Here is a 27,438-nt window from a genome sequence, read left to right as displayed (position 1 = left end):
AACAAGGTTTTGCATTGTTAGAAAAAGCAATTACAAACAAGGAAAGGGAGAAAACCCGAATGAATCCTGTGTGTTGGACTGGGATTGGAGAGAACAGCATGAACTCATGGTTTTCAATATATACATAGATACAGAAATTAATATAGATGTAAATGTGCATGTGCACTAACATATAGATTAAAATGTATATACATATATCTATTTCTTAGCTCTGTATATTGATATGGTCTGGCACCTGTGACATCCCAACATCAATGAGTATACCTAATACTCAGATGATTTCTTTTTTTTTTTTTTTGATTTCTTTTTTTAAAAAAGATTTCTTTGAGAAATTAAATCATGGGTTTAACAACAGATAAGGTCTAGAAAGAGAGAGAATTAATGAATTAGAAGATTGGTTAATAGAAAATATCTAGGAGGAAGCACTAAGAGAAAAAGGATGGAAAATACAGAAAGGAACAGAAAAAGACACTTGGAACTCAGTAATGAGATCTAATATATATATATTAATAGAGTTCCAGGAGGAGAGGAGAGAGAATGGAATAGAAATAATATTTGAACAGGTAACAGTTGAGAATTTCCCCAAAATTGTGAAAAACAAAGGAATTTCTTATGACCTTTCAGAGTCATATGTCCAAGTGCTAACTCTATATAACCTCAGAATATGACCAGTTTTTACAGAGGTAATCAAGTTAAAAGGAGGTCATTAGGATGGACCCTGAGCCAAAATGACCAATATCCTTAGAGAAAGAGGAAATCTGGGTACAGAAACACACTAAGAAAAGATAATGTGAATAGATACTGGGAGAAAATGGCCATCCACAAGTCAAACTGTGAAGCCAGGAATAGAACCTTCCCTCATAGTCCTCAGAAAGAATCAACCATGCTGGGGTGCCTGGGTGGCTCAGTCAGTTGGGCATCTGACTTCAGCTCAGGATCTAGGGGTTCTGAGACTGAGTCTACTTATACCCCTCCTTCTTCCTCTGTATCCTGCCTGCCCCTCACTCATGCTTCCTCTTTCTCTCTCTCAAATAAATAAGTAAAATCTTTAAAAAAAAGGAGGAGGAGGAGGAGGAGGAGGAGGAGGAGGGGAGGGGGAGGGGAGAGGGGGGAGGTGGGGGAGGAGGGGGAGGAGGGGGAGGAGGGGGAGGAGAATCAACCATGCTAACACCTGGATCTTGGACTTCTAGCTCCTAGAATTATGAGACAGACAACAAACTAATGTTTAAGCTACCCAGTCTGAGACACTTTGTTACAACAGCCCTAGTAAACAAATACATCATTGATTCAAAAAGTTCTGCAAACTCCAAACCAGATGAATACAAAGAAGATCATGTTAGACATATCACTGCATAACTACTGAAAACCAAAGACAAAGAAGCACACTTGGCTCAGTAGAAGAAAGAATATTTGAACCTGAAGATTGATAAGTACAAATTAGCCAAAAATTAGTCTGGATGTCTCCCTCTACCTGTGTCTCTGCCTCTCTCTCTCTCTCTGTCTCTCATGAATAATTAAATAAATCTTTAAAAAAAAGTGGGGGGAACAAAAAAAAGGGACGCCTAGGTGGCTTAGGAGTTGGGTGCCTGCCTTCAGCCCGGGTCGTGATCCCGGGATCTAGGTTTAAGTCCCACATTGGGCTACTTGCAGGAAGCCTGCTTCTTCCTCTACCTGGGTCTCTGCCTCTCTGTGCCTCATGAATGAATGAATGAATGAATGAATGAATGAATGAATAAATATTTATTTATTTTAAAGATTTTTATTTATTCATGAGAGACACAGAGAAAGAGAGAGGCAGAGACCCAGGTAGAGGGAGAAGCAGGCTCCAAGCAGGGAGCCTGATGTGGGACTCGACCCTGGGTCTCCAGGATGACACCCTGGGCTGAAGGCGGTGCTAAACCACTGAGCTGCCTGGGCTGCCCTAAATAAATCTTAAAAAAAATTAGTCTGGAGGGAAAAAAGAATGAATAAAATAGCAGAAATCTAATACCACATGAGGTATGTAATTAAATCCTAGAAAGAGAAGAGAGAACAGAGAAGAAACATTTTAAAATATAATAGTCCACAATTATATGAAAGGTACCAAACTTTAAGATCCAAAATGCTCAGTGAACCCCGAAGCAGGGTAACTACAAAGAATACATCCAGGCACAGTTGAATTCCCATTACAAGGGAAGCCAGACAGATTAACATTTTTAGGTAATAAAAGAAAAAATGACCAATTTAGGATTCTAATCGAAAGAAAAATATTTCTCAGAAATAAATATTAAAAACATTGTCAGATAAAATGTAAGAAATTCATCAGAAGTCTTACTCTATAACAAAAAATGCTAGAGGGAAATGATCCCAGATTGAAAAGTGGGTCTGTAAAATGGAATGAAGAACACCAAAAATGGGGCGGCCCAGGTGGCTCAGGAGTTTAGCGCCACCTTCAGCCCAGGGCCTGATGCTGAAGACCCAGGACTGAGTCACATATCGGGCTTCCTGCATGGAGCATGCTTCACCCTCTGTCTATGTGTCTGCTTCTCTCTGTGTCTCTCATGAATAAATAAATAAATTTTTTTTAATAAATAAAATCTTAAAAAAAAGTGTACTGTTTAAAAAATTATAAACTATATAAAATATATGTAAATAAAATGATAACAAAGCACAAAGACTTGGGGGGAAGGAAATGCTATTATTTTAAGGGTCTTCAACTGCATATGAAATTACAGAATATTAATTTAAGATATAATAATAAGTTAATATTAAATTAAGATAATCTCATTTAAGGAAATGTTCGGGATGTATATTATAGTTCCTAGAGCAACTACTGAGAGTGAGAGTGAACAGGGAGGAAAGGAGAGCAGGAAGGAGAGAGAGAAAATAAGGGAAAGAGAGAAAGCGAAAGAAAGATAAAATCAAACCTAAACACTTGATTAATCGAAGAAGAAGGAGAAAAGGTTTAAAAAGGAAGCAAAGGACAATAGGATAAATAGAAAACTAGTCTCAAGATGATAGACTTAAATTCAAGCATATCAATAAATGCCATAAACACTCCAATGAGAAGGTAAAGATGGTAAGATGTAATTACATTATAAAAATTAAAACACAACAATAAAAAAACAGGATTAAAAACAACAAAACAAAAAGAGGATCCAACTGCATGCTGTTTTTAAAAGACAGATATTTTAAAAAAATTTTTTTTAGGTAGGCTCCATGCCCAACATGGGGCTTGAATTCATAGCCCTGAGATCAAGAGTCAAAGTCTCCAGCCAGCTGCCCCCCGCCCCCCACCCCGTGACTCTTAACTATAGAGAACAGCAGAGGTGAGGTGGTGGTGGTGGTGGTGGTGGTGGAGGGGAATGAGTGAGATAGGTGAAAGAAATTAAAGAGTACACTTCTAATGATGAGCACTGAGTAATACAGAAATGTTGAATCACTATATTGTTCACCTGAAATGAATAAAAAACTGTATGTTAACTATACTAGAATTAAAATTTACAATTAAAAAATTATGGGATGCAGCTTAGAGGGAAATTTATTGTATTAAATACATGCATACATTTTTTAAAAGCTGAAATCAATTACCTAAATAGCCATCTTAAGAAATTAGACTACAGGAAATAGAAGACTCTCTCAATGTACTGAACAAAAAAGGGTTAAATCTTGTTTTATGAAAACTTCTGCTGTATATATGTACATGCATGTGTGTACAGTTGTCAGTTTCCATGTAAAATCTTCCCTTATTCTGGATTGTGATAAAAAATCTTTTAGAAAATACTGCATAGAGGTTTCAGCTTTTCAACATAAATCAATCTGGATTACTTCAATAACCTCCTAACTTGTCTCCCTGGTTCTAATACTCTCCTATTCTCCATTCCTGTCTCCTGATTCTAAAATGCAAACTTGATCACATAATTAGCAAAGTTAAAATCCTACAACTGCTTCTCACTGCTTTCAGGGTAAAATTCTAAGACCTTTTTTTTTTTTTTAAGATTTTATTTATTTATTCATGAGAGACACAGAGAGAGAGGCAGAGACATAGGCAGAGGGAGAAGCAGGCTCCACACAGGGAGCCTGATGCGGGACTCGATCACAGGTCTCCAGAATCATGCCCTGGGCTGAAGGCGGCACTAAACCACTGAATCACCTGGGCTGCCCGAAATTCCAAGACCTTAGAATGAATACACACCATTCAGAACGATGTTCCTAAGCAATGCTCTAGTTTTATTACTTCTGCATACATGCCCAGCTATAAAAAATTACTCTCAGGTCCACCAATTTTGCCATACTCTTATGTTTGCATGTTTTCAACTTTACTCTTCAGAGAATATGGCCTTTCATTTTTTTTAATTAAAAAATTTTATTTATTTATTCATGACAGAGAGAGAGAGAGGCAGGCAAAGACACAGGCAGAGGGAGAAGCAGGCTCCATATGCAGGAAACCTGACGTGGGACTTGATCCCAGGACTCCAGGATCATGCCCTGAGTCGAAGGCAGGTGCCAAACCACTGAGCAACCCAGGGATCGCTGAGAATATGGCCTTTCATTTAGCTAATTACTGTAATTTCAGTATTTAGTTTCTCTGAGAAATTTTTCCCCATATCTTCCATCTTGACTCCCAAATTAAAGCAACTATTCAATCTATTCACATAGCATCTTACAGGTACCTCTATTATAGCATTTATCATACAGAATTGCAATTATGTGTACTTAACAAATCCTTGCTGGATAAACGTATCCCAGCCATTTGTTGAAGATCCTCTAAAGTAGCCTAAATGATTTCCTAATTAAGAGATCACAGGTCAGTATTCAAAAATTATTAAATGGTCTTCTGGGTCAAAATGGTGAACTGACCACTCCCATTCACTGTCTCTCCCCCCGCTGGGACTCTTATAAAACGAATAGTTAAAAACATGGGGATCCCTGGGTGGTTCAGCGGTTTGGTGCCTGCCTTTGGCCCAGGGCATGATCCTGGAGTCCAGGGATGGAGTCCCACGTTGGGCTCCTGGCATGGAGCCTGCTTCTCCCTCTGCCTGTGTCTCTGCCACTCTCTCTCTCTCTCTCTCTCTATGTCTATCATGAATAAATAAATAAAATCTTTAAAAAAAATTAAAATAAAATAAAAACAAAAACAAAGGGATAAACGGGATCCCTGGGTGGCTCAGCGGTTTAACGCCTGCCTTTGGCCCAGGGCACGATCTTGGAGTCCCGGGATCAAGTCCCACGTCGGGCTCCCAGTATAGAGCCTGCTTCTCCCTCCTCCTGTGTCTCTGCCTCTCTCTCTCTCTCTCTCTATCATAAATAAATAAATAAATAAATAAATAAATAAATAAATAAATAAATAAATAAATAAATAAATCTTTTTAAAACCAACAACAAAGGGATAAACAAATAACCAGAAGCATACCCAGGAAAAATGTTTCTATGAATCTTTAGAAGACAAAAGGAGGTTGGAAGAGTGAAAAAGAAGGGATGAGGCAGGGGAAAGGAAAATGAGGTTAGGAATGTACAGAGGGGGAGCTACACCTAAGAAAGCAGCTGATCTGACTTGCAGAATCCCTGAGCAGCTCTCATCTAAGGCATGATGAATATAGAAGGGTGGAGTGAGTGGTGGGGTTGAAATCAGGAAAATTAATTAAAAGCATCTCTACCAAACAATACTACTTCCCTTGCAATCTCCACACTTGGCAGCCAAGGCACTATGCCTTGGGCAAAAACTGTGACTTTTCTAAAGAGTTAAAATAGTCTGGTAAGAAGACTCCAGCCTTCTTTTAGGGCTCCCTCCTGCCCCAAATAACGCTAGTTCCTCACCTACACAGACTTTACTAGTCGAACCCAAAAGTAAATAATACCTACCTATGTACAGACAGCTTCTGAATTTTTTCATACCTCATTCTTAAATATGAGTGGACACTGATATTATGTAATTCTTAAAAAGATTTTATTTATTTATTTGACAGCGAGTCAGGGTGCACAAGTAGGGGGAATGGCAGAGGGAGAGGAAGAAGCAGGTTTCCACTGAGAAGGGAGCCTGATATGGAGCTTGATTCCAGGACCCTGGGATCGTGACTTGAGCCTAAGGCAGACTCCTAACCAACTAAGCCACCCAGGGGCCCCCATTATCTGATTTTTGATGAAAGCCAGAATTATAAAAGCCAAAGATGGAGATAATGGGGGTGGCGGTGGGGGAGGAGGAAACCCTTAAGATCTTCCAGAATGCACTACAAAAAGATCAAAGTTGAGAAAACATGAGAACATAAAAGAGAAATAAATTATTCCACAACTGAAGAACCTTTAGACAGAAAGCCCTCCAAGTAATCCATAATAAATGAAAAACAAAACCTCATATATAGGTACATCATCGTAAAAATTTCAGGACACTATAATGGGGTCCCTAAAAGCTCCCAGGCAGAAAAAAAAAAGTCACCTATAAATAATCTTGCAAAGATTTCACATCAATAATATTAAAGACAGGGCAGCCTGGGTGGCTCAGTGGTTTAGTGCCACCTTCAGCCTGGCGTGTGATCCTGGAGACCCGGGATCTAGTCCCACGTCAGGCTACCTGCATGGAGCCTGCTTCTCTCTCTCTGCCGGCCTCTCTCTCTCTCATGAATAAATAAATAAAATCTTAAAAAAAAAAAAAAAAAGAAACTTAAAAAAATAGTAATATTAAAGACAATGAAGTAATGCCTTTTAAGCTGTGAGGGAAAGTGATTTTCAACCAACTAAACTACAAAAGCAAATGTGAAAACAGAATAAAAAGATTTTGAGATCCAAGGACTCGGAAAATTTATCTCTCCCATAAGCCCCCCCCCCCCCATGGGGAAATTAACTGAGGATGTGCTCCATCAAAACAAGAAAAAAAAAAAAAAAACAATTAAAGAAGACCTAGACTCTAAAAGAGAGTGCTCAACTCAATATCAGTAAACAGCAGTCCTAGAGTGAGATCTAGACACAAAAGGCTATGAAAAGGCAAAAAAATTCTAGGAAAAAATAAAAAATTGTCCAATAAAACCACAGCTATCATAAGACTGTATGGTGTTCAGTGTTTACACAGTTGTACCATAAACTTTGTTTATAAATTTTCAGCCTTTATTATTTTTTAAAAGATTTATTTAGTCATGAGAGACACACAGAGAGAGGCAGAGACATCAGGCAGAGGGAGAAGCATGCTCCCCGTGAGGAGCCTGATGTGGGACTCGATCCCAAGCCCCAGGGATCACACCCTGAGCCAAAGGCAGATGCTCAACTGCTGAACCACCCAGGCATCCCAAATTTTCAGCCTTTAAAGCAGGAAGTAACATTTAATTATGATTACAGAGTGAAATATAAATATTGTCAACTTTGATGATGTAAAAGTACAGTTTACTGAAGTTGGGAAATTGAAGGGATAGATGAAAACTAATAGTAAAGGAGAAAGATGTAAATAACCTCATTTTATAAAGTGAAGAGTCTAGAGTTAGTGGTCAAAAAATATCAAATATAGTAATCAACAGATTTAAAAAAGTTACATAGGCTATTGGGAGGAGAAGGAAGGCAGTGGAATATAAGTTAAATCCTCATTTGTCATACCAAGAAGTTAGTAGATATTTCTTAAATAGGATAAATCAAGAAAGAAATATAAGGCATATTATTCACAAATATGAAGGCTAGGGCATCTGGGTGGTTCACTCAGTTAAGGCATCTGTCTTCAGCTCAGGTCTTGATCCCAGAATCATGGGATTGAGCCCCACACTGGAATCCTCGCTCAGCAGGGAGTTTGTTTCTCCCTCTCCTCCTCCTGGTGTGCATACCCTCTCTCAAATAAATAAATAAAATCCTTTTTATTTTCCTTAAGATTTTATTTATTTATTCATGAAAGAGACAGAGAGAGGCAAAGACATGCAGAGGGAGAAACAGGCTCCTCACAGGGAGCCCGATGCGGGACTTGATCCCCGAACTGGAATCACGCCCTGAGCCAAAGGCAGACGCTCAACTGCTGAGCCACCCAGGCATCCCAAAGAAGTAAAATCTTAAAAACCAAACCAAACCAAAACAAACACGGAGGCAAATGCCAAAAAAAAAAAAAAAAGGAGTTAAAACAGATTGCTTCTAGGAAGTGGGGCTGGTGGGATCTACTCTACCATCTGCTTTTATGACCATACACAGTGATTAAAACTATTATAAAAAAATTCAGAGTGCCTGGGCAGCTCAGTCGGTTAAGTGTCCTGCTTAAGATTCTCTCTCTCCCTCTCTCTACCCCTCTCCCACAAACTCCTTCTCTAGAAAAATAAATAAAACTATAAAAAATTTCGTTATAAAACAGTTCCTTTCTGAGGCCACTAGTAACAATGTTTCCATTCAGTTTTCTGGTAAGACAGTAAAGTATGTATACTTCTGCCCAATTCCCATATCCTGTAACAATAACCAGGCACCCTCTCTTTGAAATGCTATGACATAAGGCTTTAGTATAGATTAAGGGTCATGGTACCCATGAGCTTTAGTGTCAAAAAGAGCCACGTATTAATTCAGACTTCCACTTGCTGGCTCTATTACCTTGTACAAGGCTACTTTAAAAGTAATTTTTTCATCCATGCCCTCACTGAGTTAGATAAATCATATAAACAGTCACTGATTTATAGTAAGTAATTGATATAAGATAGGCTTAATTATCACTTACATTGGCCACCACTTTTACTTCTTTGTACTGTGCTTCATAGAAAATTCCAGCATTTTCCAATGCCTCCGTTAGTGAAGGCCCATTTTTCACCTGCTTATCTAATCCATTCACAAATTCCTCAAGCTTGGAACTTGCCTCTTCAAATTCTTTGGAGAACTTCTTTCCACCTGTCTTATCTAAAATAAGAGGAAATATTCATTTTAGGATAAAACAAAATGTAAAAAGATTTAATGTTTTAAAGAAAACCTCTTTTACATAATCTGTGAACCTGTTCTTGCTACCTTAGTCTCAGTTTCACCTTAAAGGAGATTCTCCAAATTATAAAACCCACAAAACAGATTATTAAAACAATTCATGTGAATCTGCTAGGGTGCAGCCAATAGTATATCATGAAGTTTATCATTAAGGTAAAGAAAACCAAGTTCAACTAAAAGAAAGTCTATTAACTGGTTTTCTTCACAAAATGGATGTTGAACTGCTAATTAGGGTAACAGGATGAGGTTCTATTCTGTTCCCTTAGATTCACGGTTGAATGTGAGAAAATGGGAAGTTCAGAAAATAAAGATAAAGTGACCTCTGTGTGTATCATACTCAAAATTCTTTTCCTCTCTGAAGAAGATCCCTGATAAGAATACAAACCATGAACTGTTTTTTCAACAATAGTGACATTACAAACTGTTACTTAACTCTCCCAAATATACATCTTTCCCAGTGACTACTGGATGTTAAGATTTGGATACAGATTTTGGCTTTGCTTTTTTATCAGCTGTAGCTTGTGTAAGCTACTTATCTCTTTATGAAGCCTTAGATTTCTTATGTACAAAATGGAGGTCTTTAACATGCTTTTGGGTTGTTGTGAGGATTAAATTAGGTAAAAACTGTTAAAGTACAGTGCAAGAGCAAAATAGGCACCCAAATGAATAGTGGGCAGCCATTTATTCATGATTTCAAAAATATTTATCAAATGCCTATTAATGTATGTAGCAGGCATTGTTCTAGGCGCTAGGATACAGCAAGGAACAAATCAAGGTAATTTCTACCTTCATGAGATTTACATTCTAATAATTTATTAATACAATTATCATTTTTTAATTTACAATTAAGGACGAGAGCAACGAGCCAAATATTATAAGGCATTACAGTGATCTTATTAAAGAACATACCCAAACCACATTATCACACATGTGAAACACATCTGTCTATATGTAACCCAATACATTAAGAAAGCACTAGAAACAAGGAAAAGGAAGAATTTGTTTTGATTATTTTTTTAGATTTTTTTTTAATATTTTCTTCTGCTTTATCGAGATACAATCAACGTATAACATTGTGTTAAGTTTAAGGTGTGCAATGTGAAAGACAAGAATTTACTTATGAAATTTATATGCATGAAATTACGACCTGAAAAACGAGAAGTGCCACAACTGCTCCTAAAACCTAAGGTTCTCTTTATGGGAGAAGCCAGTCTGATGACTTAAAATGACAGGTCTGGGAAGAAAATCGGAGTTATTCTATTTAAAAAGAAGTATTACCTTTTAAACATTTGAGAGTTTCTGTGCTGCACACATCCACCCTCATGGTTGACAGCTGTTTCTCCTTCAATTCTATCTGATCTTCTGAGCGCTTGTACAGCAACAGTTCTTCAATGAGGGCCTGGGACTGAACATAGACCAGAGTCTTACTTTATTTTTGAAGTTATTCACTTATTCCATCATCCTCCGTTAACATGTCTAAAACCTAATAAAACCAAGGGGAAAGAAACCCTTTGCATTTCCTCATAACTGGGGATAGCAATATCAATATCCATGTCAAAACCATTGTTTTTAGTTACATACTTTAAAATATCCTTTCCTTAGTTACTCAACGCTAATTGAGCATATAAGGTTAAGACTAAGACAAAGATCTACTTATTCTTTAAATTTTAGTTAGATAAATATAGTCTAATTATGTTAACTCTAAGCAAGTTCTAATTTAGTAGGACTTCACAGAAGGATGAACATCTCGTTGCGGGGGGGGGCGGTTTCAATATAGAACTTGGTGGGTAATAGATAATCTGGAAGAAGGTTAATTCTTCCCTTAGGGGAACATATAAAACTCCAAGTAATCTGTCTCAATCTGGATTCCTTCAGAATAGTTTAAACTTGTTTAAAATATAACTAATGAAGGGGTGCCTGGGTGGCTCAATTGGTTAAACATCTGCCTTTGGCTCAGGTCATGTTCTATTCAGGTCATGTTCTGTTTGGCTCCCTGCTCAGCAGGGAGTCTGCTTCCCCCATCTGACTCTCTCCCCGGCTTGTGCTCTCACTCTCTCTCCAATAAATAAATAAAACTAAACAAAAAAAGAAGTACTTAAAACCCATATAATTGATGTACAACTGAATAAAAATTAATCTTTTTTTTTAACATTTTATTTTTTATTTATTTATTTATGATAGTCACACAGGGAGAGAGAGAGAGAGAGGCAGAGACACAGGCAGAGGGAGAAGCAGGCTCCATGCACCGGGAGCCCGACGTGGGATTCGATCCCAGGTTTCCAGGATTGTGTCCTGGGCCAAAGGCAGGCGCCAAACCGCTGCGCCACCCAGGGATCCCAAAATTAATCTTTTTAATAAAGATTTTATTTATGAGAGTGAGAGAGAGAGTGAGAGAGGCAGAGACACAGGCACAGGAAGAAGCAGGCTCCACGCACAAAGCCCGATGTGGGACTTGATCCTGGGACTGTGGGATCACACCTTGAGCCGAAGGCAGAAGCCCAACCACTGAGTCACCCAGGTGTTCTGAATAAAAATTAATCTTACTGGACTATACAGGGAACTATAACAAAAGGGATGGGTGAATAAAGTTTTGGCATGTTAAATGTATTCTATAACTTACTCGAAATTCTGCAACTATCTTAGACTTGAGAGCAGCTTTTGGATTCGTGGATGCTGTTGAATTAAACAAAAAGTCATTAAGAATAAAGATACAAAAAACTGGCTAATATTCAGGTAATTTTTCAGCTCTATAAAGTGAACACTTTGAACATACATCAAAAATGTACATTTAAATAATAATATAATTCCTAGAATAAATACTCCTATAATATGAAATTTAAACATTCCCAAGGGTGGCCAATATAAAAATATACTATTTAGATAGGTCTAACCTACTTACCTCCAAAAAACCCTTTAAGTCATCAAGTCCTAGAGTTTCTGATTTGGAGATACTGAGATACATGAAGTACCCTTTTTTCTTAGTCTGACTGAGTTTAAGAGGATCTCAGTACCTCAAATTAAGAGTGTTCAGGAGCAGGGCATCCAATTAATCCTGAGCACTGGCTGAAGAAAATTACTTATAAACATCAAGTCTATTCCTATGATTTAGATTTGGATTTCTTTTTTCTGCTTTCTTTTTTCTGCTGACTCACAGCAAAAATAGGCAGGGAAAGTTCTAAGTACATTACCACTGTGGTTCAACTTTGGCTGAAATGACGACTCTTGCTGTTCCTAAGCATGCAACTTACGACCAAAAGGATGTCAGAGGACTCCCTGAATCATGATGAGTATCATATGAATATCAAGTGTCTTGTTTTATCTCCCAATTCTCACTGTCTTCTACCTTGTTCCCTCCACACCTTCAAGTCTTTCTCAATATTCCTCAGTTTGGCCCACAGCAGCCTATCACATGCAGTATTCCACTCCCTTGATCTCATGCTGGGTAAACATGATAAGCATAAAAGGAGCTCCTGTTAGAGAATGAGCTTCTGGCCAGGATTTGAGGCCCATGTCTAATCTGGTAGAGGGTATCCCCAAATCTGAAGGATTTCATGGCTCCCACAGAAATGCTTCTTAATGCCTAGTCTCCTCTTCAGCTCTGTTGTTTAATGTCAGCTGCCTCTAACTTCATATATATTTTTCAACCTAGGAGTTAGCCTGGGCACTATCAAGCATTTGTTTTCTTCTTTCAATCCCCCAACTACTCTTGAATCTTCACTCATTTAAACCCCTTTTCTGCATTTTCTTTGTTTAAAAGTAGGTTTTTTGTTTTTGTTTTTGTTTTGTTTTTTGTTTTGTTTTTTTTAAAGAAGTAACTCCATGATGGCTTGTTTAGTATAAGTCACTGGGTCACTCTCCCAGGCCTGGAAAACACAGGCTTCCCCATGGTTTATGCCAGGTACGATGTCAAATGGTCTACATTTTCTTCTGCTCCAAAAAGAGGAGGTAATTTTATATTAGTTGAGATTTTGTTCCTTACTTTGTGATTTCTTCCACTGCTTATTCGGTTGTTTGTTCAGATTTTCTTTCAGCTGCTTCTGAGTTTTGAAAGTGGTACCTGGAAAACATTTCAGTTTTTGCAATCTGGCATTATGGGAAGCTGTTTTGTCTGTCCACTTCAGTGTCAAAGTTGTAGCATTGAAAAAAGGCAATCCGAGACTGTGTGTTGTTTCTTTCTTTCCTTTTCTTTCATTTTTTTAAAAAATAAAAACTCCCACCAGATCTAAGAAGCTGTCAAATAAACGTGATTTCTATCATCAATAAAACTACTGATTTTGAGAAGAACAGGGCAGGAAGCTTAAAAATACTAGTTAACACATTCAAAATAGAATTTAACAGCTTCTTAGAAGATGCTATTTTTAAAAGCAAATTTCTAGTCAAATAAGAGTCATGATATCACCAACTTATATTTAATGGCTCAACTACATGCATCTAATACATAGGAAATAAATAACTTTTTAAAAACAAGTACACAACTTACTGGAAATCTAAACCAAGAGATAAAGAATGTCAATATATGCTTAATCTTAAATAACTTAGTGGAAACGGAAACCCCATTAAAAAATTCTCCAACAGTAATAGGACAGGGCAGTAATTATTAAACACACACAAAAATGAGTAGTTTAAAACACTCAAAGTAAAACAAATGCAGAAAAATAATCAGATAGCCACCATTCTTTAATATGCTTGACTTTCTCTAGTTAATATGAACAAAATCCAATCCTCCACAAACTAATTCTAATTAAATTTTAATTCAAACAGATTTTATAAGTACTTAATTTTAAATAAATAGGACCCAATCCAGAATTATATTTTTCATTATTAAGCAACAGGACCAGTACTATAAAAATATATATAAAGACTCAAGACTCAATTTTTTCTTTTAGAAGAGAAAATACACTTACTCAAAGCTTCTCTCAATGCCATAATCATTTCTTCTGGGTACACATTTCTATCTTCCCAGATTTTGAAGATTCGTTCTATAGATTTAGAGACAGATGGATCCCTGAGGAGAAAAAGTGACAAAGACAATATAAAAATGTTAATTTATGTCTCAAACTAGAAATCAGAAAATAAAGTGGTCAACAAAATTATTTTCCAAATATCTTCTGATGTTTAAGACTTTTTTCCTAGTGCCTAGCAGGACTAAAATCTTAAACACTCTTTTAAAAATTTTTTTAATTTAAAAGTTTTTAAATTGAAGTACAGTTGACACACTTTATTACTATTTTTAATTGAAGTATAGTTAACACTTTAGAATCTTAAATATTCTGGGGTGCCCGGGTGGCACAGTCAGTTCAGCATCACCCTCTTGGTTTCGGCTCTGGCCATAATCTCGGGGGTGTGAAATCAAGCACTGAGTTGGGATTAGCATGGAGTCGACCTGAGATTTTCTCCCTCTGCTCCTCCCACGCTTGTGTGCATGCTCTCTCTCAAATAATACAAATAAATAAAATCGTAAACATTCTTATTTAATCCTCTTTATCAATGACATACATGAGGCTATGACAGCACACCAAGCTTTCTGATGTATATGAAGTTATGAGGGTTAGTCAATGAGCTCATTGATACAACTGGGATCCCAAAAGGGAAGGTGAATTTAATAAAATGAAAAAAACTTTTAAATATTTTACTCATTTAGGGATCCCTGGGTGGCGCCTGACTTTAGCCCAGGGCGAGATCCTGGAGACCCGGGATCGAATCCCACGTCCGGCTCCCGGTGCATGGAGCCTGCTTCTCCCTCTGCCTATGTCTCTGCCTCTCTCTCTCTCTCTCTCTGTGTGTGTGACTATCATAAATAAATAAAAATTTAAAAAAAAACACACGCAAAAAAATAAAAAAATAAATATTTTACTCATTTATTTGAAAGAGAGAGAATGCTCAAGAGAGAGCACAAGCAGAGGGGAGGAACAGAGGAGACAGAGAAACAGACTCCCTGCTGAGCTGGGAGCATGATGCCGGGACTGATCCTAGGATTTTAATTTTTCAAAACTGAAGTACAATTGACATATCCTATTAATATTTTTAATTGAACATTAAAACTTTCTTAAATGCTTCAAAACTGTCAATTTACAGTTTTTTTTAAAGATTTTATTTATTTATGAGAGACACTGAGAGAGGGACAGACAGAGGCACAGGCAGAGGGAGAAGAAGGCTCCATGCGGGGAGCCCACTGCGGAACTCGATCCCAGACCCTGGGATCACACCACTGTGAGCCTGAGCCAAAGGCAGATGCTCAACTGCTGAGCTGAGCCACATGGACGGGAGCTAACCCATCCCACAGTTGGTCTGTTTGAATCGGGATGCAAAGAAGGTCAACACATTGCATTTGGTAATGTCTCTTCAATCTCTTTTAATCTAGAGAATTAGATTAAACTGTTCTCAGTATTTTTCCCATGACATTCATTGATGTTACAGTCCAGCACAACATTCCACATTCTCCAGCTTTACTTATTTCCTTCTCTTGAGTCATTGAGCTTATTCCACTAATGCCTGAATTTTCCTCTGAAAATCAGCTGATTTTCAAATTTGGGGGAGCAAATATTAAATAAATGATACTATATCGTTCATACTGCATCCCATTAGGACATACACAATCTCTTGATATCCCACCTTTAGTAACACTAAGCCTGATCAATGGAATAAGGCAGTACTTTCTCTTACGAACTGTGCCTATCTACTCACTAGCATGTTAGTGTTTATGAGGATTAAACAAGTTTTATACATAAAATATTATTTTGCCAACATTGCAAGTATCTTTTCTCCACTTTGCACTTTAATTTTTAAGATACATTTTAAATCACATAATTTTAAAATGTAGCCTTGTTAAAATAAAAAGTGCTCTCTAGTGCCACTTTTTAAGTATAGGAAGCCTACCAGAAACTTTAAGAAGTATAACTTATTTTCTTTTAATGATTAACATTTAAAAAAAATTAAGTTGTGTAATTCATTTACAATCTACTGGGTACAGGGACAAGTGGATGGCTCAGTGGTTGAGCGACTGCCTTTGGCTCAGGTAGTGATCCCAAAGTCATGAGATCGAGTCCTGCATCAGGCTCCCTATAGGGAGCCTGCCTCTTCCTCTGCCTGTGTCTCTGCCTCTTTCCATGAGTCTCATGAAGAAAGAAATAAAAATGTTTCTTTTACGACAAATACCCACCATTTGCTTCAACGTGGATGGAACTGGAGGGTATTATGCTGAGTGAAGTAAGTCAATCGGAAAAGGACAAACAGTGTATGTTCTCATTCATTTGGGGAATATGAATAATAGTGAAAGGGAATATAAGGGAAGGGAGAAGAAATGTGTGGGAAATATCAGAAAGGGAGACAGAACATAAAGACTTCTAACTCTGGGAAATGAACTAGGGGTGGTGGAAGGGGAGGAGGGCGGGGGTGGGGGTGAATGGGTGACGGGCACTAAGGGGGACACTTGATGGAATGAGCACTGGGTGTTATTCTGTATGTTGGTAAATTGAACACCAATAAAAATTAATTTATTAAAAAAATGTTTCTTTTAATAAAATAATGAAATCTAGTTGATACAGAATGTAAAGCCAAACTTTAAACAGATTTCCTATTAATAGTTCCAATATCATAACTTCTCTTTTCCTCATTGATTTACTGCTTCCTCTAGCATATATTCAATATTAATCTTTTTCTAGGCTGTGAATTCTGTTCTATTAATCCATTTTTAAATTATACAGTTGATCTTGAACAATGTAGGGGGGGTGGCTAGCGGCACTGACTCCAATCCCCCATAACTGAAAATTCACATATAACTTTTGACTCCCCCAAAACTTCACTACTAATAGCCTACGGTTGACTTACCAATAACATAAACAGTTCACGTGTTTTTGTACATTATATATTGCATTCTTATTAAACTGAAAAAAATGTTATTACAATCATAATGAAAATACATTTACAGTACTGTGCCAAATAATAAAAGAAATCAATGTATAACTAGATCTGAGCAGTTCAAAAAAAAATAACTAGATCTGAGCAGTTCAAACCCATATTTTCCATGGGTCAACTGTTACTGTATTATCTTCAAAACTGTAGCTTATCTTCCCTCATTCCAATTGCATTTCAAAACATTTCTCATATTCTCATTTGCTTATTTTTCTAGAGTAAATTTAGAATAACGGTAAGTTACAAAGAGGAAATTTTGGTATTTTTAATTTGGATTATATTAGGCTGATATATTAATTTGGAGAAAGTATTATCTATTAACATTGATATAACGTATCAACACATTATCCTTCACTGCAGCAAAACACTAATATTTATGAATTTATATTCAACATTCCCAAATATAATTTACTCATATAGGTTTCAACATAATTCCTGTTAAGGCTATTCCTAGATGTTTTATTTTACTGCCAGTTTGACTCACCAACCCTCCTATTGCTAACTTCTCAGACTAAAACTGATTCAGAAGTCTGTTGATGGTGAATTATCTCAGCTTAGGTTTCTCTGAAAATATTTTTATATGATTTGAATGGTTCTTGAAAGGTTTTGCTTTGTATGCAAATCTATATTGACAGCTATTTTCTAGAAATGCTATGGAATACTTTTCATAACTGCCATCTGGCTTCCACAATTGCTGTTGAAAAGTGTGCTGTCAATCTAATTGCAGGCTTGTGTATGTATGTGATTTGTCTTTCTGTCTTTTCGCTTTGGCACTGCTTTTTATTTTTTACTGTGGTAAAATAAAACTTGCCATTTTAACCATTTTTTTTTAACCATTTCTTAAAAGTACAACTCAGGGGTATTCATTATATTCACAATGTTGTACAACCACCACCATCTATTTCCAAAAATTTTCATTATCCTATACAGAAACTCTGTACCCATTAAACAATTAACTTGCCACTACCACCTCCCTCCAGCTCCTGACAACTTTTCATCTGCTTTCTATCTCTATGGATATATACATTCACATACAACATTCACACTGTTGTATATGGACTCTCCACAATTCTCTTTACCTTGCAAAACTCAAACTCTATACCCATTGAACATCACCTCCCCCATTCCCCTACAACCACCACTATACTTTCTGTAAATTTCACTACTGTAGTTTTTTTTTTTTTTTTTAAATTTTTTATTTATTTATGATAGTCACAGAGAGAGAGAGAGGCAGAGACACAGGCAGAGGGAGAAGCAGGCTCCATGCACCGGGAGCCCGATGTGGGATTCGATCCCTGGTCTCCAGGATCGCGCCCTGGGCCAAAGGCAGGCGCCAAACCGCTGCGCCACCCAGGGATCCCTCACTACTGTAGTTTAAGCAGAATCATACAATACTTACCTTTTTGCGACTGGCTTATTTCACTTACATAATGCTTCAAGGTTCGTCCATGTTGTAGCATATGCCAGAATTCTTTCCTTTTTAAGTTTAGATGATATTCTATTTTATGTATATAGTACATTTTACATATCCACTGCTCTAAAAATTGGTACTTGGTTTGCTTCTACCTTTTGGCTATTGTGAATAATGTTGTTCTGAACACTGGTGTACAAATATTTGTTTGAGTCCCTGCTTTCATTTCTGGGGGTACATAGCCAGAAGCAGAACTGCTAGATCATACAGGAATTCTACATTTAATGTTTTTGAGGAACCATCAAGTTGTATTCCACAGCTGTGCTACCATTTTACATGCCTTTCAGAAACAGAACTTTCCCCTCATCCTAACACTTGTTATTTTTTGGTTTGGTTTGGTTTTGTAATTTCATTACAATGACTAGGTGTGAATTTCTTTTTAAAATTATCCTGCTTAGTACATGTTGTGGTTGCTGTAACTGCAGATTCATGTTTTTCATCACCTTCAGAGTCATGAGCTATTACCTCCTCAGACGACCTCAAAGGTTCTCTCCTCCTGGAAGCTAATTTGATGTTAATTAGGCCTCTCATTCCAATCTTTTTCTCACTTCCTTCTTCCTAATTGCTGCATTCTAATTTCTTCAGAACTAATTTCTAGCTTAATCTTTTTTCTTTCTTTCTAGAATTTTTTTTTAAGACTTTATTTATTTATTCATGAGAGACATAGAGAGAGAGAGAGGCAGAGACATAGGCAGAGGGAGAAGTAGGCTCCATGCAGGGAGCCCAATGCAGGACTCAATCCCAGGACTCCAGGATCACGCCCTGGGCTGAAGGCAGGCACCAAACTGCCGAGCCACCCAGGGATCCCCTCTTTCTAGAATTCTTGTTGGTTCTTTTTCAAATCTGTCCAAACATCCATTGTTCATTTTATTCTATTAATCTCTTTAAAAGATTTTATTTATTTATTCATAAGAGAGAGAGAGGCAGAGACATAGGTAGAGGGATAAAGGGGCACCCTGTGGGGAGCCTGATGGGGGACTTGATCCCCAACTCTGGGATCACGACCTGAGCCAAAGGCACTCAACCAGTGAACCACCCCAGTGCCCTTTTCTCTTTTTTCCTTTTTTTTTTTTTAATATTTTATTCATTTATTTGAGAGAGAGAGAGAGAGAGAGAGAGAGAGAGAGAAGCAGAGGGAGAAAGGGATAAGCAGACTCTGTGCTGAACACAGAGCTTGATGTGTGACTCAATCCCACCACCTCAATATCATGACCTGAGCCAAAATCAAGAGCCAGACACTTAACCAACTGAACCACCCGGCACCCCTCTATTAATCATTCTTTAAAATTTCTTATATAGTTGTTTTATATATTCTGATAATTCTAACTTCTGAATCTCATGGGGGTGGGGGCAGATGAGCTAAGTCTGCTGATTCTCCTTTATGGTGGTTTGTTTCCCAATGTGTTTGGTGATTTTTTTATTGTAAGCACATATTTGTTTGATCTGGTGGAATTCCAGGTGATCTAAGTAGGTAATGTAGTCCTTGTGAGAAAATTTTATCAGAAGCCAGGGGGTTCTTATGACTCTGAGGAAACGCTTTTCTCCAGAGTCTTAATCTAACTGCCAGACCACAGTAGTACCACATGGTACTACTGACATAGGCATATTGGTTAATGTCATTCTTTTTTTTTTTTTAAGATTTTATTTATTCATGAGAGACACAGAAAGAAAGAGGCAGAGATATAGGCAGAGGGAGAAGCAGGCTCCATGCAGGGAGCCTGATGTGAGACTCGATCCCGGGACTCTGGGATCATGCCCTAAGTCGAAGGCAGAGACTCAACCACTGAGCCACCCGGGTGTCTCTGGTTAATGTCATTCTAGTATGTCCACTGTTGCTAGTGCAGCTTATTATTTTGTCAAGAATGTAACTGGGGCGCCTGAATGGTTCAGACAGTTAAGCGTCTGCCTTTGCCTTAGGTCATGATCTCAGGGTCCTGGAATCAGCCCTTGCATCAGGCTCCAGCGTGCCTGCTTCTCCTCCCTCTGCCTGTTGCTTCCCCAGCTTGTGTTCTCTGTTAAATAAATAAAATCTTAAAAATAAATAAATAGTAACTGAATAAATGGTAGCTGGATTTTGTTACGGTCAAACCAAACTATTCTCTGTGTCCTTAAGTAAAACATGCTGGAAAAAAGAGCAACTGCTAGAAAATATATAAGTAAAACTAGGGTATAATATAGTAAAAGTAGCACTAGATGGAGAAACTAGAGATTTTAGTTCTGTTTTAGTAAGTAGTCTTTTGGGGGCTATGTTTCCTTATTTATTTTTATGAGGTTGTTTTAAGATTTTTTAATGTAGGGGATCCCTTGGTGGCTCAGCGGTTTAGGACCTGCCTTTGGCCCAGGGTGTTGATCCTGGAGTCCTGGTATCGAGTCCCATGTTGGGCTCCCTGCATGGAGCCTGCTTCTCCCTCTGCCTGTGTCTCTGCCTCTCTCTCTGTCTCTCATGAATAAATAAAATCTTAAAAAAAATTTTTTTTAAATGTAATCTCTACAACCAACATGGGGTTTGAACTCAACACCGTGGTCAAAAGTCATGTGTTCTACCAATTGAGCCAGCCAGGTGCCCCTAGGTTTCTTCAACTGTAAAAATGATTTTATTAGATAATTTGTTAGCTCTAAAATTCTTTCTTTAAAAAGATTTTTTATTTTAAAGATTATTTATTTATTTATTCATAGACCTAGAGAGAGAGAGGCAGAGACACAGGCAGAGGGAGAAAAAGGCTCCATGCAGGGAGCCCGATGTGGGACTCGATCCCGGGTCCCCAGGATCACACCCCAGGCTGCAGGCGGTGCCAAACCGCTGCACCACCAGGGCTGCCCTAGCTCTAAAATTCTTAGCTAGATTTGTCCCTTATTTATACAAACACAGAACTCTCAAATTTCTACAATTCAACCATCTCTCACATTTAGAAATTCTCCAAATATAAAAACAAAATAAAATCCAGAATACCTGTTTTACTTATTATTCTAGGTCTCTATTTTAGCCATTACTGATCACAATATCAAATTTCTTTTTTTTTTTTAAAGATCTTATTTATTTATTCATGAGAGACACAGATACAGAGAGGCAGAGATACAGACAAAGGAGAAGCAGGCTCCATGCAGGGAGCCCGACATGGGACTCGATCCCGGGACTCCAGGATCACGCCCTGAAGCAGGTGCCAAATCGCTGAGCCACCCAGGGATCCCCACAATATCAAATTTCTACAGAATGTATAATTGTTACCACATATAACACAAAAAATTGATTCTAAACTCTATTGTTGACCTATAAATAACAAACAATTGGCTGACCTTGGAGAATTGCTAAGATATTCAATAGATGCTTCCTCAGCTAGCACCCCCGCCCCTTTACCTTTAAAACAGCAAGGTATTAGCAAGTTATTTCAAAGCGTAAAGCTGATGAAGAGTACAAGAGGAGGTGCTCACGTATCACTGTTAAAATAAACAGAGCTAAACAGCATAAGCTCATGCCTCACTCAGAGGAATAACTTTTCTTTATTAAGATCTTATTCTGGGATTCTTATTAAGTCATGTGCTAAGTCTTATAGGTTCTTAGTAAATATTTGCTAACTAAATGGAAGACTAAATAAATAAATAAATAAATAAATAAATAAATAAATAAAAGGAAGACTAAATAATAGGGCAACTTAAGGAAATAATCAACATTTAATAAAAAACCTTGGAGCTCAGAAATTGGATAGATTTTTTTTCTCTAAAAACTTGCTATTCTGTGTCTCCTTCATAGTTCCTATTTATACAACTTTTCTTTTTCATTTGCCTATAACAAATATCTTCCCTAGCGTGTTACCTGTCTTTATTTTATGGTGTTTTCTATAATGCAGAAGTCTAATTTTGATGTCATTAAATTTGTATTTTCTTTATTGTACTGTTCTTTGTGTCTCTCTAAGATTTTTTTTTTTTTAAGAGAGGGAATGCAGGGAGGGGCAGATGGAGAGGAGAGAGAATCTTAAGGGGCTCAATCTCACAACCCTGAGATCATGATCTGAGCTGAAATCAAGAGTCAGATGTTCAACTGACTGAGCCACCAAGGTGCCCTTTAAAAGAGTTTTTAACCCTTATAGTCATAAAAACATTTGTTTCTAACATTTAAAAAGTTTTGTTTTATACACTAAGTAATTTATTTGGAATATATTTGTGTGTATGGTATTGAAAACCATTTAACAATAAATTGTGTTTTTTCTGGACGGAAAGCATATGTCCCAGACATCTGTCCCAGTTCATCTTTTCCCCAGTTCATCTTTTCCCCCAGTGATTTGTAATGCAACTTCTCCCATATATGTATGGGTCCATTTCTGGGCTTTCTCTGTTTCTTTTTTTTTTTTTTAATTTATTTATTTATGATAGTCACAGAGAGAGAGAGAGGCAGAGGGAGAAGCAGGCTCCATGCACCGGGAGCCCGATGTGGGATTCGATCCCGGGTCTCCAGGATCACGCCCTGGGCCAAAGGCAGGCGCCAAACCGCTGCGCCACCCAGGGATCCCGCTTTCTCTGTTTCTTAAATCTACCTTATACTGATAGCAAATTCTTTTATAATTACTATAGCCAAATAATAAATCTTCATGTTCATAGGTTAGGTTCTACTTACTGTTTATCAAGTAGACTTGGCTACCTGGCTACTCCTAGACACTCTTTTATATGAATTTTTTAAAAAATATTTTATTTATTTATTTATTTGAGAGAAACAGAATGGGCAGAGGCAGGGAGAGGGAGAAGCAGATGCCCCACTGAGTAGGGAGCCCAATGTGGGGCTCAATCTCGGGACCCTGGGTTCATGACCTGAGCCAAAGGCAGATGCTTAACCAACTGGGCCACCCAGGTGCCTCTTGTATATGAATTTTAGAATCAGTATAACAAGTTTCTCAAATGTCTTGCTGGGATTTTTATTAAAGTCCACTATGTTTACATGCTAGTTATTACTTTTTTGTGGCTGTTTGTAATTTTTTCCACACAGGTCTTTTTTTTTTTTCCCAGACAAGTCTTAACATGCTTTTATTCTAGACACTTTACTTTGCTTTTGTTGTTACTGTTAATAATATCTGTTCTTTTATTATAATTTTTGATTGGTTATTTCTGGTGCATGGAAATGCTCTTAATTCCTAGACGTTGATTTGTACCCCGCAACCCCGCTAAATCCTTTTTAGTCTGAATTCTCTGGGATTTCCTATGAAGATGATTGCAAAATCTCCATATATCTTTTTACCCTAATAGGATCCCACTGATTACATTCTATAGTTCTTCAACAACTACAAACTAGAATTTACAAATTAAATATAAAGCAAATACCATTCCTACTGACATTAAAGGGACTGACTTTGTTGAAACAAATTACAAATTACAATGTGAGCAAGACAATGTATACATTGCTTTTAATTTACCAACCCTTACTATTCAATTATTTCACCATCTGAACTACTGGAAATATTTTCCATAGTGTACGGTGAAATCATTAATGTTTTCACTTGATGCAAACAATTATGTATCTGTTCTCATTAGCTTCTGATAAAATACTGCCTCATGCCACAATGCAATCATAACAAAACCCCCAAAAACCAAAGAAAAAATGCAATCACAAATACATTAATACAGCCACTGAAAAGGAGTTGCAGAACTGTTCTGTAAGATAATCATACAGATGATACTAAATATGCTTATAATTACTTTTGAATTACTACAAAATAAAATTTAAAAATTTCTTTCTCATAAACTAAGATATTTATAGACTACATCCTAGGAATAACTGGGGGGCCTGTAGTTAAAGACACAAGGCTTTTCAGCACTCCACAATATCTCCATCCCAACCAATCATCATCAGTCATCCATTTTACAGGCATTTACCAATCACCTAGGAAGTGCCTGGCACTTCTATGAGCAGAACCTCAAAGTCAGAGGAGCATAAACTGGTGATAAAAAGCACTTGTATCAATTATAATGTAATATGTTAGGTGCCAGAATAGAAGAGACAAGGTATAATGGTAGCAAAGAATAAAAATTCCTTAATCTAGGGCAGCCCAGGTGGCTCAGCAGTTTAGTGCTGCCTTCAGCCCAGGGCGTGATCCTGGAGACCCGGGATGGAGTTCCATGTCGGGCTCCCTGCATGGAGCCTGCTTCTCCCTCTGCCTGTGTCTCTGCCTCTCTTTCTTTCTGTGTCTCTCATGAATAAATAAATAAAATCTTAAAAAAAAAAATTCCTTAATCTAGACTGAAACAAAGAAGTCAGGAAGGGAAAATTTCTTGATACTGAATCTCAAGGAGGGATGGAGGGAGTAAAATCTCACAGTTTATCACCTAAGTAGGAATACTGTACTGCTCTATGGGTTATTATATAATTTGTACTTACAGGTTGCCAATCCAATTTTTAAAAGGAATCAACTTATTCTATTTACTCAATATTGCAATTTAAAATTCATGTTTAGGCTGTTAAAAAAAAAAATAATGTTTAGGGACGGCCTGGGTGGCTCAGGAGTTGAGCGTCTGCCTTTGGTTCAGGATGTGATTCTGGAGTCCTGGGATCGAGTCTCACATCGGGCTTCCTGCATGGAGCCTGCTTCTCCCTCTGCCTGTGTGTCCCTGCCTCTGTGTGTCTCTCATGAATAAATATCACATATGTCATACCATACCATATATGTATTCCTTTATACTTGAAATTAATAATTTGAGATTTATCTATGTTGTTGCATATAACTGAAATTCATTAATATTCTTTGCTGTCTGATTATTCCAATATGCCACAACACATTGATTTTCTTAAAGATTTTATTTATTCATGAGGGACACAGAGAGGCAGAGATATAGAGGGAGAAGCAGGCTCCTCTCAGAGAGCCCAATACGGAACTTGATCCCCGGACTGGGATCATGCCCTGAGCTGATGCTCAGCCACTGAGCCACTGAGCCACCCAGGTTTCCCAACACATTGATTTTAATGCAGAAAAACATTTGGATTGTTTCCAAATTCTTATTACCACAATGTTGCTATGAATTCTCTACCAGTGATCTTGCTGTATGAATGCAAGTTTCTCAGGAGCAAAAGCCTCTAGGTAAAATACTAAGATCACAGTGCATAAATAACAAACTTTTCAAAAAGGAGACTGTTTTATACCAATCATATCTTAAACTAACAGTATACGAGAGCTTCCACTGTGCCACAGTCTTGCTAATGTTGGTATTGGTAGACTTTAAAATGTATGCCCTATCTGGCAGCTGTATGTGCCAGTTATTAATATACTGCCTCTCAGTTCTAAACCCACCCTTCTTTGTGATAGATGAGCCAGACTGCAAGCTCTATTTCCCCTTGGTTCAATGTTAATCTCTGCCAATAGAGGTCCCTGGAGCCACACTGACAGGCTGAAAGAAGTGGTTGGGATTCTTTTTGGTGTTCTGTTCTCAAATAGATCAGCATATAGGCATCCTGGCTGGATCTGAGCACAGTGCAGTGTTGTTGTTCTTGCAGTCAGTGATGAGGGCTCCCCAGCCAGTCTCTGCTGCTACAATGGCAGGTAGCATATTCTTGCAGAAATCCACCTTTTCCTTAGGTCTGAATCTCAGTTGGGAGCAGAGGACCCTTTCTTCACTTTCCCCTCAGGTCCAGAAGTAGCAGCTGCTTTCAGCACATACTATCCCATTACACCTTAGAGTTCTCTTATTCCTTCTAGTAGTAATTTACATTTTACCTACTTGGCAACTCTCTATATATTAAAATTTCCTTGCTTGGGACGCCTGGGTGGCTCAGTGGTTTAGAGCCTGCCTTCGTCCCAGTGCATGATCCTGGGGTCCCCAGATTGAGTCCTGTGTCGGGCTCCCTGCATGGAGCCTGCTTCTCCCTCTGCCTGTGTGTGTCTCTGCCTCTCTCTGTGTGTCTCTCTCATGAATAAATAAATAAAATCTTAAAATAAAATAAAATTTCCTTGCTTAAATTACTGGGGTGTCATTTCCCTCTCTCTCTCTTTTTTAAAATAGATCTTATTTATTCATGAGAGACAGAGAGAGAGAGAGAGAGAGAGAGAGAGAGAGAGAGAGAGAGGCAGAGACACAGGCAGAGGGAGAACAGGGTCCATGCAGGGAGCCTGACACAGAACTCAATCCGGGGACCCCAGGATCATGCCCTGGGCCAAAGGCGGCCGCAAACTGCTGAGCCACCCGGGCTGCCCAATAAAATCTTAAAAATTTTTTTTTTATCTTAAAATTTTTAAAGATAGATGATTTTGCTGTTTAAAAGTGCCCCAAGAGAATATAAAAATTAGTGAAAGGGAATAAAGGGAAAGGAGAGAAAATGAGTGAAAATACTAGTGAGGGTGAGAAAACATGAAAGACATCTAACTCTGGGAAATGAACAAGAGGTAGTGGAAGGGGAAGTGGGTAGGGGGTTGGGGTGACTGGGTGATGGGCACTGAGGGGGGCACTAGGCGGGATGAACACTGGGTGTTATGTTATGTGTTGGCAAATTGAACTCCAATAAAAAAAATTAAAAAAAATTGCCCCAAGCATAGTAAAGTTCTTCTGTCAAAAGTTCCTTAAAAAAAAAAAAAAAAAAAGGTTTTACTTATTTGACAGAGAGAAAGAGAGCACACAAGCTAGCACAAACAGGGGAGGGGGAGAGGGAGAGGGAGAAGCAGGCTTCCTGCTCAGTAGGGTTCAATCCCAAGATCCCAGGATCATGACCTGAGTCAAAGGCAGATGCTTAACTGACTGAGCCGCCCAGGTGCCCAGGTGCCCCTTCTGTCTAGAGTTCTAAGCATAAGAAGGCTGTGATGTGCCCTACAGAAAACATACATGTATTAGATAAACTTTGAGAATTACGGTGCTGTTAGCTATGAATTCAATGTTAATGAGCCAAAAATATGTTAATAAATATATATTAAATAAGATAGCTGTATATAGAAACCTACATTAAATAAGGTTATAAGGTTATCAGTTGATAAAAATATTGTGACCAGGGAGTTTGCAGGAACCTAACTCTGTATCAGCCCCAGGAACAATGATTCAGTATTCACTGATTCACTGGGCAAGGCAACTTCATGGAACATAATTATTGTGAATAATAAGAATCAACTGTATCTCTCCCCCACCTCCCCAGTATAAAGAATTAAGATTTTTTTTTAATTTTCTTACTTTGTTTCTGGTATATGGCTAAAATAATT

General features: G+C 37.8%; 1 protein-coding gene across 6 annotated transcripts in view; it reads right to left on the bottom strand.

Moving 5' to 3' along the window:
• The window catches only part of RPRD2 (regulation of nuclear pre-mRNA domain containing 2), a 90,694-nt gene that overhangs the window by 16,122 nt on the left and 47,134 nt on the right, over positions 1 to 27,438 (bottom strand). For 3 of the 6 annotated variants that reach the window (XM_055312526.1, XM_055312528.1, XM_055312524.1), the window contains exons 3-7: positions 13,803 to 13,903; positions 12,878 to 12,955; positions 11,519 to 11,571; positions 10,177 to 10,303; positions 8,645 to 8,820 (exon numbers count right to left, since the gene is read on the bottom strand). In XM_055312526.1, coding sequence (XP_055168501.1) covers positions 8,645 to 8,820; positions 10,177 to 10,303; positions 11,519 to 11,571; positions 12,878 to 12,955; positions 13,803 to 13,903 — 535 coding nt within the window. The remainder of the gene's footprint in view (positions 1 to 8,644; positions 8,821 to 10,176; positions 10,304 to 11,518; positions 11,572 to 12,877; positions 12,956 to 13,802; positions 13,904 to 27,438) is intronic. The other 3 variants (XM_055312527.1, XM_055312529.1, XM_055312525.1) reach the window with 1 other exon arrangement.

This window comes from Nyctereutes procyonoides, unplaced genomic scaffold (genome assembly GCF_905146905.1).
Source record: "Nyctereutes procyonoides isolate TBG_1078 unplaced genomic scaffold, NYPRO_anot_genome, whole genome shotgun sequence".
Taxonomy (NCBI): Eukaryota; Metazoa; Chordata; class Mammalia; order Carnivora; family Canidae; genus Nyctereutes; species Nyctereutes procyonoides.
The sequence above is the reverse complement of the archived record's forward strand: the minus strand, read 5'-3'. Positions and strand labels throughout refer to the sequence as shown.